The 12,881-nt window shown below is 39.3% G+C and overlaps 1 protein-coding gene across 1 annotated transcript in view; it reads right to left on the bottom strand.

Annotated features, from left to right (window-relative positions):
- Positions 1-1,812: 1,812 nt before the first annotated feature.
- The window catches only part of LOC149782995 (uncharacterized), a 28,361-nt gene continuing 17,292 nt past the window's right edge, over positions 1,813-12,881 (bottom strand). Inside the window, exons 3-4 of the mRNA XM_089934953.1 lie at positions 3,036-3,152; positions 1,813-2,171 (exon numbers count right to left, since the gene is read on the bottom strand). Of these exons, the coding sequence (XP_089791079.1) occupies positions 2,013-2,171; positions 3,036-3,152 (276 nt within the window). The 3' untranslated portion in view covers positions 1,813-2,012. The remainder of the gene's footprint in view (positions 2,172-3,035; positions 3,153-12,881) is intronic.

Genomic DNA, 12,881 nt, shown 5'->3' with positions numbered 1-12,881 from the left:
ACAAAGGTACAACTTTCCAGCATGACGGGAATGTTAACAATAAAAGGGTATTTGCAAATGCACTTTATAAGAATATAAGTGGACAGGTAGCCAGCATTGTTTCAATAGTATGCATCTAACCTCACAATTTTTATGGTTGAGTTATCATATGTCAATTAATGCCCATTAGAAGTTTTTAAATTGGCACATAAAGAAGAAATGACAAACAGTAATGAAAGTATGTTGCCTTGTTGTCTTACCATAAAACTAGCGGAGTTGTAGGAGTAGATTTAGAAATACCAGCCTATTTCTACGACCACTTTAAAGAATATCTCTCAGCAAATCTAATTCCTATAGAGGATGATTTATATTTACAAAAAAATTAATTGAAGGAAGATACGATGGGTACAAAATATTGAGTAACACAATTATTATGTACATTAAAGAACAATAAATATATTCTATTCACTATCGTAATTTGAAGTTTTTTCATCGGGTATTAATAAAACTAAAAAAGATACAAACAGCAGTTATATTTGATCAAGAGCCGTGACAAAAATCATACATAAAGCATAATATATCTCAATAAAGGCAATACAACACTGAATCAGACTTTTTAAGTTAATGAATAAAGCTGTCTTTGGGTAACAAATGGAAAATTTAAGAAAGAGAACAAATATAAAAATCATGTACAGAAAGGGAAATTTGACGAGACTTTAGAAAATAACATGACTCCTCGATAGAGACGCCCTTTTAAAATATAAAATCAAGAAAACAAAATAGCGTGTCACCTTCGTGGTTACGCTCCACCACAATGCCCCAGAATTAAAACAGATCATTCATAAGTATTGGCAGCAAATCGAATCTTCCGAACATCAGAAGGACATATTTTAAAAAAGTTCTTTTGTTTGTTTGTGTACAGTAGACGTAAAAAGAGCAAGATGTAAAGTTAACATGCAGACCAAAAACGCAATATATCTCCTGACATCTAAGATCTGTGCCAGTCAGCATGTTAATTTCAGAAAAACGAACGAATAACCCCAAATGCCACGTTCGCAATAATTTCAACGCGAAACTCTGCAACCATTACAATTCGACAAGGAATTCATTCGAATTCCTCGAGATTTTACCAATCGAGTCGATTACCCGGATTGACCAATACAGAACGCATACGTGGCGAAAGAACGATGCTGGATATATCAGTTGCAAACTCATGGGGAATTTGTCCCATTATTATTATTATTATTATTATTATTATTAATCTTGTTTTCAGTACGAAAATGCAACATTTTCCTAATATATTTCCTTTGCTCCCTCAATGCATGACATTTCCGGGATATAATTTCCAAGTATTGTAGATGGTGTTTACTTTCGTCAAACGTGGTTTCCGTCTTTTGTCCTCAGCCTGGAATTAGGTCAAAACATTTTGGATGTCCGTGCGTTAGTCACGAGCTTCCCACTTTTACTTTTTTGAGAACTATGTCTGATGGTAGAGCAGTATGACATGTGATTTACCATTTAAAGACTTATTTTTATTATTTCTTTCTTCCATTTAATTGTCTGTAGATTCTTTCTGTCCTATGCAGGAATCCATTTTTCTCTTAATTTCTGTGTGTAGTGTTCGTTTGTTTTGTGAATATAAAGTGTTACTTACCGGTACCCTGATGAAGAGCTTATATATATATATATATATATATATATATATATATATATATATATATATATATATATATATATATATATATATATATATATATATATATATATATATATATGTACACATATAACAGGAGGTATACAGTAGCATAATAGAGACCAGAAGAAAACAAAACGTTAGAACAGAAAATCCAGTTTATTTAAATAAATTCCTTTCGCACAATTACTTGTATCTTTCTGACTTATCCCTTGATGCATCTTTACCGTAAAGAATTGTTTTTTGTTGTTGAAGGAATGATCTGCTTAAGTCCAATTCTTCATGGAAGTTGAAAATTGTTTTTAAACATTAGTACGCCTCTGAGATATCGCTTGCTTCATTATGGCTCTACTGGCGGCAAGCCTGTTCCACGTTTGTGAAAGAAACCCTTAAACACGTGCGCAACGTTCACGTGATCACGACAAAAGGGTTCAAGAGGCTTGCGAATGGGATGACCATAAATCGAAGAGGCCTGCACTGGTACAATGCGATTCATTTCCTGGAAGGGAAGAAGTCAATTATACATTTGAACATTAGGAACTTATATCTTACCAATTCTTCATTCTAATCTAGCTGCACTAATTCAGTATAAATACTTCTGTATGCCTCCTTCCTGCGTGTGGAAAGTCTGAGTTGAAGAAGAAAAAAAAACAAGTTGCTAAAGGGGAGGGGGCACATGTCCATCACATAAATACAACTAAATAGGAGAAATGTATTTGGATCAGGCCTCGAATCAAAGTTTTGGACAGGAGCATCTTCGAAGTCAGTTTATCTAACAGTCCATGATTTTGAGAAATTGTTAGGTGCTAACTCTGCTTCATTAGGGAATGTTGCTTAGTTATAGCAAACAACTAGGTTACATAACTAAAAAGTAACTATAATTTACAAAAGAAAAAGTGTTTTCTTACGGAATATTTACGTGGCACTTTATTTTGTCTGTTCTCTGCTTTTTCTAAAGTGAAAATATTGCGATCATTTTTTACTATAAACTTTAAAACTGATTATCTTTATAGAAAGAAGAATATGTGCTTAAATTTTTGTTAAAAGTTAAAGATAATTTATTATAATGTCTTCTGTCTCAAAACTATCGCCTGTCTGTGTAAGGCTTTACTGACGCTATGCCTTCTAGTCCCTGCACATCAACAAAAAACTCGTTATCATATGCGTAACGTCTACGTGATCACGACATAACAAACTGGGCTTATTTTTCTGCGATATAATAGATTTCTGGTTTCACCTTTTCTATCGTTACTATTCATCAGGTCAAACAAATTTATCCTTTTCTTTTGATCACTTTTTAAACAACGGAAGTAGACTAAAAATAATGAAGTATTAGGGATGGTAATGCAATCAATCCTCTTACCTCTCTGTGGATTGAACGCCCTATCGCCAAAACGCTTTTCCTGTCGTCCCTGTGCATCTTCATATCGAACCCGTGTCTATAGTGAAAGAGGCGGTCGTAGGCGTTATGGCATTCTCCCTGAAATGATAATTAGATGGCTGTAAGACTTACTTTTGACAAGTCTCACTTTTACTAAATATTTCAAAACTACTGTTTCGTGGCTATTATTAATTGTGCCGTTTTGTGATGTAAAGAACGTTCTAGACAATTTAAATTCGCAGGTCGGCTACGTTTCGTTCATCCGATTAGTAACAAATAACGTGGAAATTTTGATCATACGGAACCAATCCTCTCGCGAAATCCGCAAAGCAAACAGTCAGTCCTAAAGCTGGCTTGCTCTACACTCGTGCAAACGTGAATAGGTTTGACCATATTGTTATGTATAATTGATTTAATTATATCTGATTTAATATATAATTATTTCAATTTAATTGGTTGTCAGTTTTAAAAAGATATTTTTCATTAAATGATATTGTAATGTAAATTTATTCACTAGAGATGATACCTTTGTTAGAAAATAGTTTGACAATGACATACATACATACATACATACATACATACATACATACATACGACCTTTCCAACATATATACATATATTATTGTTGGAAAGGCCATGAATTCTGAAGTCACATGGCGTGAGCTTTGCCCAGCTTAAGGACTGTTTTTGGACACAGAAAGCGTTTTTTAACAATGTGGGAACTTATCGCAACTCCAGAGCACAAAGATGTGTCCATCTACTTTAACGTGTAGCATTTTATGGAACAAGGTACGCATTTCGTGCCCAAGTTTGTTATGTTTGGGGAAAACTGTCGTATCTTTGCATTTCTAGAGTTCTGCCGTTCCTTACAGGTAAGAGGCAAATACATTTTATTACATTTTAAAGATTTTTTCTTCCAGTTACAAAATATAATTAAATTTTTATCTGATGACAATGTCCAAAGTATTTCATATTTTTCTTAGATATGCTGTATTATTTTTATTATATAATATCAGTTGTGAAATATGTTTTATGGATTGTTTAATTGTACTAGCAGTTTATATGTATTTGTAATTACATAATTAGATTATTGTCGAAAACGACTTGCTGCCAACTTCATGCCCCATAATAATTATTTTTTGGAGATAAGAGGCCATTAAAGTTACAAAGCATCATATTGCGGATTTTCATTTCCATCATTCAATATTTTGTATTTACTACAAAACGGTTTCGGCAGCTTAGTAATATTTTAATTGTACTTTAATATTCAGTGGAGTAGCCCTGGAAAAGAAATACTTATTTGCAATTGACGTACGTTCTACTTTCTAGTGTGAAGAATTTAGCTGATTCATTTTAAATAAAATTATGAAAAAACGTTACATAAAATAACTTTTTTTGGCTATTAAAGTGAATAGATTAAGAGTGAAAGAACTACATATTCCTTGATAACTTGATGTTTTTTTCAAATATCACATTTGGGATGCATGCGGGTAATGCTGTATAATAAAAGTTAACTAAATTTCCGTTGATGATTGCAAATTTGTCATAGTTTACCGCATATACAATGTGTTGGACAAATTGAAAGCATTTTTTTCTTCTTCTTGGAGAGACAATTATAATATCATTATAATTATTTATAATTATGTGCATTCTATACCAGTTAACAAAGTATTGAGTTACCAATGTTTATTAAAACCACTACATGAGCGTGATCTCATTTTATTAGTAATAGGTGTTAATTTAATAACTCATTACAAGACTAACAGTAGTGCTCAAACTGTATAAGACTAAAAGAACATACTGGACCATTCAGAGTGGGGAGTTATGTTTAACAATTATTAAAAAAAAAACACACTAGACCAGTCAAACAAGAGGTTATTACATCACAAAATATATCGTTACCAGACCATCCAGGTCATGGTGACTATCGAATGGCGAAAGCGATGAAGCGGACAAAAAATAATAAACTGGCTTTTTAACACATATTATATAAATTACACAAAGCAACATTGTATTGAATTATACAGCTTTCTGTGAGGTAATATACATATTTTACAAGTTGAACATAAAATAGCAATGTATGTATCATGAGATAATGCTTGTTTCTTAACAAATAGATGAATAAAATTGAACTCAAAGTAGATGTGTCGAACAATAACATTCAAGAGAAAAACAAAAGTGTTAATTTTGCGGATGTCAAACATAAACAAGAGGAATCGTGAGCAATTCTCAGTAGTAAATGGGGGCACCCTAGCGACAATGGGAATTAGCATTACAAGACCCCTTGGGCAACTCTAGCGACAATGGAAAATTAACATGCAGAAAAATCGTGGGACAATCTGGCGACAAGGGAAATTAACATGGAGGAAAATCGTGGGTCACTCTAGCGACAAGGCGAATTTAACATGGAACTATAGTGTGGGTCTGTCTAGCGACAAGGGGAAATTAACATGGGAATAGAGTTTGGGTTTGTCTAGGGACAAGGGGAATTGAATATGGGATTTTTTTTTTAAATTTAAATTTAAATTTAAATTTAATAAAAGGGGTAGGCAATGGAAAGGCTATCTCTTTTCGAGAAATATGGCTGGCCCTGTAAAGGGCCTTTGGGTTTATGTTAATATTAATATTAACATAGATGGCATCTGTCACATCTTCTTCTTCTTCTTCTTCTTAAACTCCTTCTAACTGCCGGTCCATACACAAGTACCCTCTTGAGACATCCTTGTCTTTCTATGTAAACTCTCCTCATCCATTGACTAGTATCTGTCCTATCAACAACAGTCCACTTGGACCTGACATACATGAGCATGTCCGTCCTAAACATCATGGAAGACACAAGGGTGGATGACTCAACTGTGGTCCTAAACATCATGGAAGACACAAGGGTGGATGACTCAACTGTGGTCCACATCTTGAAGCGACGAGAATAGGTGAATCAATGCAGTGAACTGCGCTTATTTATAGGTACAGGAAGGATTGAAACGGATTGAATTCATTCACCAATCCGAACACGCGTTACAAAATTCAGTCAGCTCGCATCCAATCCGAAGAGAGCAGTCTGTGACGTCACGTGGTCTATATAGATTCGTTAGCGCTTGTGTGCAGTCAATCTATGCGACAGTGATTCAACATGACGGAAACTCAGAAAACGATCCATTGGGGTGCACCAGCAGGGGAGACTGCCCAAGGGAACCCGGACTTACTTTCAGAAGAGGTACATTGGGATTTTGTGGATTTTCTTACCTCGCAAGAATTTGTTCCGGAACCTCCGTTACCTTCTTCATTACCGCAAGTGGAGAATTTTAGACAGAGACAGAAAGAAGAATTGGAGAAATTTATGCAACGACAAAAGGAAGCGGAACAAGCTTTTCTCCTACAGCAACAGCAACAGCAACAAGAAGAGGTAAGAAAAAAACAACAGCAACAACAGCAAGAAGAAGTAGCAGCAAAGAAACAAGAGGGTGAAAATCAAACGGCTACGGTACTGTTGAACATTTTAGCGGAGTTAAGAAGTCTGAAACAAATGTATCAGACTTCTTTATCACGACCGAAGACAATACGACCTTCCCGAGCTAAACACGCCAACCCTGTGACTAAGCCTATCGTACCACCCTTAGTGATTTCAACCCAATCATCAGAAGTAGGCCTTGGCCGTGGCAAAGGCTTAAGGCAGTTAAAGTTGATTGGTTAAACTCACCCCTACACCAAAATAAAAAGGCCCTTTTCAGGGCCACCCACATTTCTCGAAAAGAAATACAATTTCAATTTGCCAATAACTCAAAAATAAACCCCACCCATTTTACCCTTATAGTACGTGTCTGTGTATGAGTGCGTGAGTGTAGCTTCTTATTTTAAAATCAAAACTCAAAGACACTTACCTTATATCATTCATGTATTCTTTTATCCATTTTTTACAATCCAATTCACAGCACAACACTTTAATTAAAAGTTCATTGACTTCTTCTTTCTCCTTGTTTAGTCTCTCTGTTTTTTGAATTTCTTCACCGTTTTTTCCTCATTTTCTTCCCTTCTTCTTTTCTTCTCCTGTTTCTTTGCTTCTTTTAAATAGAATTGTCTTCTTTCTTCCTCTGAAGAATCCCTCTCTTCTTTCGAAGAATCCCTCTCTTCTTCCGAAGAATCCCTCTCTTCTTCTGAAGAATCCTTCCTTTCTTCTGACTCCTCTTGTTTCTTTTTTGGGCAATCTGGAGACCAATGTCCTTTTTCTTTACAATAATAACAGGTATCTTGACTTTTGTCTTTTTTAGCCCCTGTTTTTTTTTCTTTTTTGACGGTCTGGACACTCTGAAGACCAATGCCCTTTTTTCTGACAGATATAGCAAGTATCCTGACTCTTATCTCGAAAGGAAGGAGAGTAGTCTGTCGGCTGGTCTGAAGAGAATTTTCTAATGACCCCTCGCAAAGCTCTGACGAAACGTTCGATTTGGCTAGTCTCTTCCATCGTTGTGCTCGGTTTGAGAGTGAAATGAATAGTGAAAGGACAAGACACACCCTTTTTATATACGCTGGTTTGCCATGACTATAAATTAGTCTATGGTGTTTGAACTTGAGTCATTTGACGTTTTGCACTCAAGATGAAACGATCCTATTCATTCGAGAAGAAAGAAGAAGAAGAAAGTAAGAGGCAGAAACGTGATCTATCGCCTCGTACCAGGGCTGAAATCTTGGCACAAATTCATGCCAGTGATTTTGAAGAGGACATGAGTGAACCAGAATCCGAACCCTCTAAACCAAGTTCACCACCCTTAGTCAACCCTGAAAAGTACTATTCCATTCGAGAGACGGAAAAGCGCTCCTCTAGAAAATTTAGAACCACGGCTTACACCTACACAGTGAAGTTTAAAGATTTCAAGGCCGACGTACCCTTGGAGAAAGCAGAAGTGTTTATCACCGAGATGTGGGATTCTTTGCTCACCGCACTCAAGCGACAATGTCAACCCAAAGAAGACGATCGCTTGACACTATCCATAGATCACGACGGTTTGAAATCCCCTGTTTGGATCGAGTTTAGCAGACCCGCACAACTAACCCCTTCCAAAATCATGGACAAGATTCAACACGTACAACAATCTAATGACCAGTTTGACATCACCGATGGTAAAGCCACACTGAAAATGGCCCACGTCTCTCTTCCTCAAGGGACAGGACGCAAAAAGATGTTATTGGTGGACAACCTTCGCAACACCAAAACAAGTCTCGTCCGAATTCACAACCCTCAAGACCAGATGTGTTTAGCCCGTGCCATCGTGGTGGGACGAACCTATGCCAACAAGAACGACACGGTAGAATGGAAAAGAACCTGGAAAACTATTCAACGATCCGATCGAGCCAAACAACGAAATGAAGCAGAACTCCTGTTACAACAAGCCGGACTGTCCAAAGACACACACTGTGGCATTCCTGAGATGCAAAAATTGCAAGATGCCCTAGCTCCACGCTACACCTTGAAAGTGCACCCTCAAGAAATGCGTGGAACTCTGTTGTTTCGAGGCCAAGATTTTAAGGACGGAAAATACATTCATGTCTATTATCACGATGAACATTTCGATACCATTACCAGTATCACTGGATTCCTGGGATACAGTTATTATTGTGAGAAATGTGATTATGGTTATAACAATCGAGAGCAACACAAGTCTTGTGGATGGAAATGCCCAGGATGTTTGGCCTCTCCACCCTGTCTGAGCGAAGAACCAGTGCCTTGTTCAACTTGTCTGCGCACGTTTGTCAGCCCTACCTGTTACCAGCAACATTTGAAAACACAAGGTTCACAGAAGAAATGTGCTTGTCAACTCCTGAGATTGTGCCCTACGTGTGGACAAGGCATACGTACCAATAGTACCAAGGCACACGTATGTCGAGGAAAGAAAAAATGTCACATTTGTCACCACATCGTGGACTTGGAACACGAATGTTACGTGCAAAAATACCAACCCCCACCAGAGGAAGAGGACGGTCACAAGAAGAAAGGCAATTTCATCTTTTTCGATTTCGAATGCATCCAAGAGACCGGCATTCACATTCCTAATTTCTGCGTGGCTCATCGAGCGTGCGAGAAGTGCATTCAAGAACCTATCTTCAGTCATTGCCCTCACTGCAGCAAGATTCCTGGAGGACGTGAAAAAATCTTTCGAGGACCAAACACGTTAGCCGATTTTGCCCAATGGGTCTTAGACCCCATCGACAAGACATGGAGCAAAGAGGACATCGAACGTTACGGAGATTGTCATCGTCATGCCACGGTGATGGCTCACAATTTCTCCGGATACGATGGACAGTTTCTTCTCAGATACTATACGGAACAAGGCACCGAACGTCCTAAAGTCACTTTGAACGGAGCCAAAATCATTTTCATGCAAGTGGGACAAGTACAGTTTAAAGATTCGATGAGTTACTTGGCCATGCCTTTGAGTCGAATGCCTAAAACGTTTGGAATGACAGAAATGGCTAAAGGGTACTTTCCACACTTTTTCAATACGGAAGCCAATCAACACGCCGTTCTACCCCATTTACCTGAGGCTCACTATTACGACCCTGACAACATGCGTACCGAACAACGAGAAGCTTTCTACGCTTGGTACCAGGCTCATGCCTCTGACCCCTTCGACTTTCAGGAAGAAATGTTAAAGTATTGTCGTTCCGACGTGGACATTTTACGACGTTGCTGTGGAAAATTTCGAGAACTGTTCATGGAACACGGAGGGGTCGATCCTTTGAAAGAAGCTTGCACCATTGCCAAAGCGTGATCCTTAGTGTATCGACAACGATTCATGCCTGAAAACACCGTGGCTGTCATCAGTCCTCAAACGACCCACTATGTCAAGCGTCAATACTCGGTCAAAGCCCTACGTTGGTTACATTACTTGTGCGACAAGGAAGACAAATGGATTCAGCATGTCCGCAACGGAGGAGGCGAAAAGACCATCGGAACGTATTCGGTCGATGGCTGGGACTTAGAAAACCCCAAGATCGTGTACGAGTTTAACGGTTGCTTATTTCACGGATGTCCCATCTGTTACCCTGACCGTGACACTAAAAATCAGTTTTTGCAACGAACCATGGAAGACTTGTACCAGGACACTTGTCAGCGACGCCTAAAGTTAGAACAGCAAGGATACCAAGTGGTGGAAATGTGGGAACACGAGTACGATCACCGTTTGAAAACCGATCCCGAGTTTAAACGCCTCGTGAAAAGTTACCAGTTCATGGACCCGCTGAACCCGAGGGATAGTTTGTACGGAGGAAGGACCAATGCCACCTGTTTGCTGTACCAAGCCGACGAAGAGAAAGGAGAAGAAATCAAATACTTGGACGTGTGTTCGCTGTATCCCTACGTGTGCAAATATTGTCGCTTTCCTGTAGGGCACCCGCAATTGTTCACGGAACACATCGACCTGAAAAACATTCGACAATACGAAGGCTTGATCAAGTGTAAAGTTTTGCCTCCCACGAACCTATACCATCCCGTCTTACCTCACCATTGTCAAGGCAAACTGATGTTTCCCTTGTGCCGTACTTGTGCCGAAACGTGCAACCAGGACCAATTTTGCCATCACAGCCAGGAAGAACGTACCTTGACGGGAACCTGGGTCAGCGTGGAATTGTTCAAAGCTCTGGACATGGGATACCAACTGTTAGAAGTGTACGAAATTTGCCACTTTCCCAAGACACAACAGTACCACAAGGGTGACCCTACTCAGAAAGGCATTTTCGCCGACTACGTGGATGCCTTTTTGAAACTGAAACAAGAAGCCAGCGGCTATCCTTCCTGGTGTCACACTCCCGAAGACCAAATACAATTCAAAGAGAAATACTACGCACAAGAAGGCATCTCTTTAGACCACATCGAAAAAAACGAAGGCAGGCGATCGTTTGCCAAAGTGATGTTAAATTGATTGTGGGGTAAAATGGCACAACGACCGTGTTTACTCAAGACGGAATATTTGACAGAACCTTCCCGCTACTTCCAGATGATTCACGACAAAACCAAATACATGAAACACGTGGACGTCGTTCGAGAGGATTTGATCTTGGTCAATTACGAAGAAGATCTGGACTTTATACAAGACGACCCTTTTGGAAATGTCATCATTGCGGCTTACGTGACAGCTCATGCTCGCTTAAAATTGTACGAAGCTTTAGAACTGTTAGAAGAACGCGTCCTGTACTTTGACACGGACAGTTGCATTTACATCCATCACCCGATTCAACAGCACCCTGACATCGAAGGAGACCGTTTAGGAGCCTGGACAGACGAGCATCCCGACGACAAGATTCTAAGTTTCGTCAGTGGTGGTCCCAAAAATTACGGCTACGAATACCGGGACAAACAAGGAGAAGTGCACACGACGTGCAGAGTGAAAGGACTGACTCTGAATCATCGTACCAGTCGAGTGGTCAACTTTGGGGTATTGAAAGAAGCCTTGCAATCGGGAGAGAATGGAAACTTTAAAGTGACCACTTATCAACCGAACAAGATTGTACGTTTACCCACTCACCACATCGTCAGTCGGCCCCTGGAAAAAATCTATCAAATCGTGTACCAGAAGTGAGTGAGACTTCCCAATCACTTTACGTTGCCGTACGGTCACATCGATATTGGTCAGCATATAAAAAGGGACAACGTCCAAGACCAATAGTTCATTGTTCATTGAAGTAACTTACCATGTCGTTGACGAAGAAGAAACCAGATTGGTTAGGAGTCAAATGTTGGACATCACCGAGACCAGGGTTTTGAGGCTTGGACACAAGAGGTGGTCCAGTATGCACGAGAGTTATTCAAGGAAAAAGGTTACTTTTCAACCTGTGTTAGTGACGGTCCCAGAAGAACCCGTCACCCAGGACAGGACTGTCGTGGACAGGCCTGAAAGACCCTTTCGGGAGGACACTTGTGTGACCTTACCCCCTACTATAGAACTGGTTAGAACTTTACCCAAAACATGTGGTTGTTGTACAGACACTTGTTTTTTATTCCACGTTCATGTGCCTTTTATACTTGTACTTAAGCCTTTGGCTTTTATGTATTTTTGTCTTTCGTATTCATGTTTGAAAAAAACATTCAATAAACGTGTTCTGAAAAAGTATATAAACTCTTGTCTTGTTTGTTTTTTCGTGTCACAAGTGACATTCCTCACACCATGGCTACCTCTACTGTCTCTGCTCCCTCTTCCTCTACTGTCAAAGTCATCGACGAACACTTAGATCGTGCCAGTTGGGAGGCTTTGTATCTTCGCCATCCCTTTAACATGCTCATTGCTGGACCTAGCGGTTCTGGCAAAACTGAATTCGTCAAACGTTTGATCGAACATAAACATCATTTGATCGATCGGCCACCTCAACGGATCGTGTGGTGTTACAAAGAGTGGCAATCGGTGTACAGCCTCTTGCGAGAAAGTCAAGGCGATTCCATCGTGTTTGTGGAAGGCATTCCTAAACAAGACGACGGCATCGTCTCTGACTCCCGTCAAACCCATTTGGTCATTTTTGACGACATGTTAGGAGAAGACGAAGAAGAAATTAAACTGTGGTTCACGCGCAAAGGGCATCACCGTAATGCCAGTGTCGTTTACATCACCCAAAATTTGTTTCAACAAAGTAAAGCCCATCGCACCATCAGTCTCAATGCGCATTACGTGGTCTTGTTTAAAAGCCCTCGAGATAAATCGCAAGTGCAAGTCTTAGCCAAACAGTTAGGAACGCCTTGGCTGACTCAGGCGTACGACGATGCCACTCAAACGCCACACGCCTATTTACTCGTCGATTTGAAACCTACGACTCCCGAGGATTTGCGATTTCGTACCCACTTGTTTC

This window comes from Sinohyriopsis cumingii, chromosome 15, assembly GCF_028554795.1.
Source record: "Sinohyriopsis cumingii isolate HCF-2022 chromosome 15, ASM2855479v2, whole genome shotgun sequence".
Taxonomy (NCBI): domain Eukaryota; kingdom Metazoa; phylum Mollusca; class Bivalvia; order Unionida; family Unionidae; genus Sinohyriopsis; species Sinohyriopsis cumingii.
Note: the sequence above shows the minus strand (reverse complement) of the source record. Positions and strands in the feature narration are given on the sequence as shown.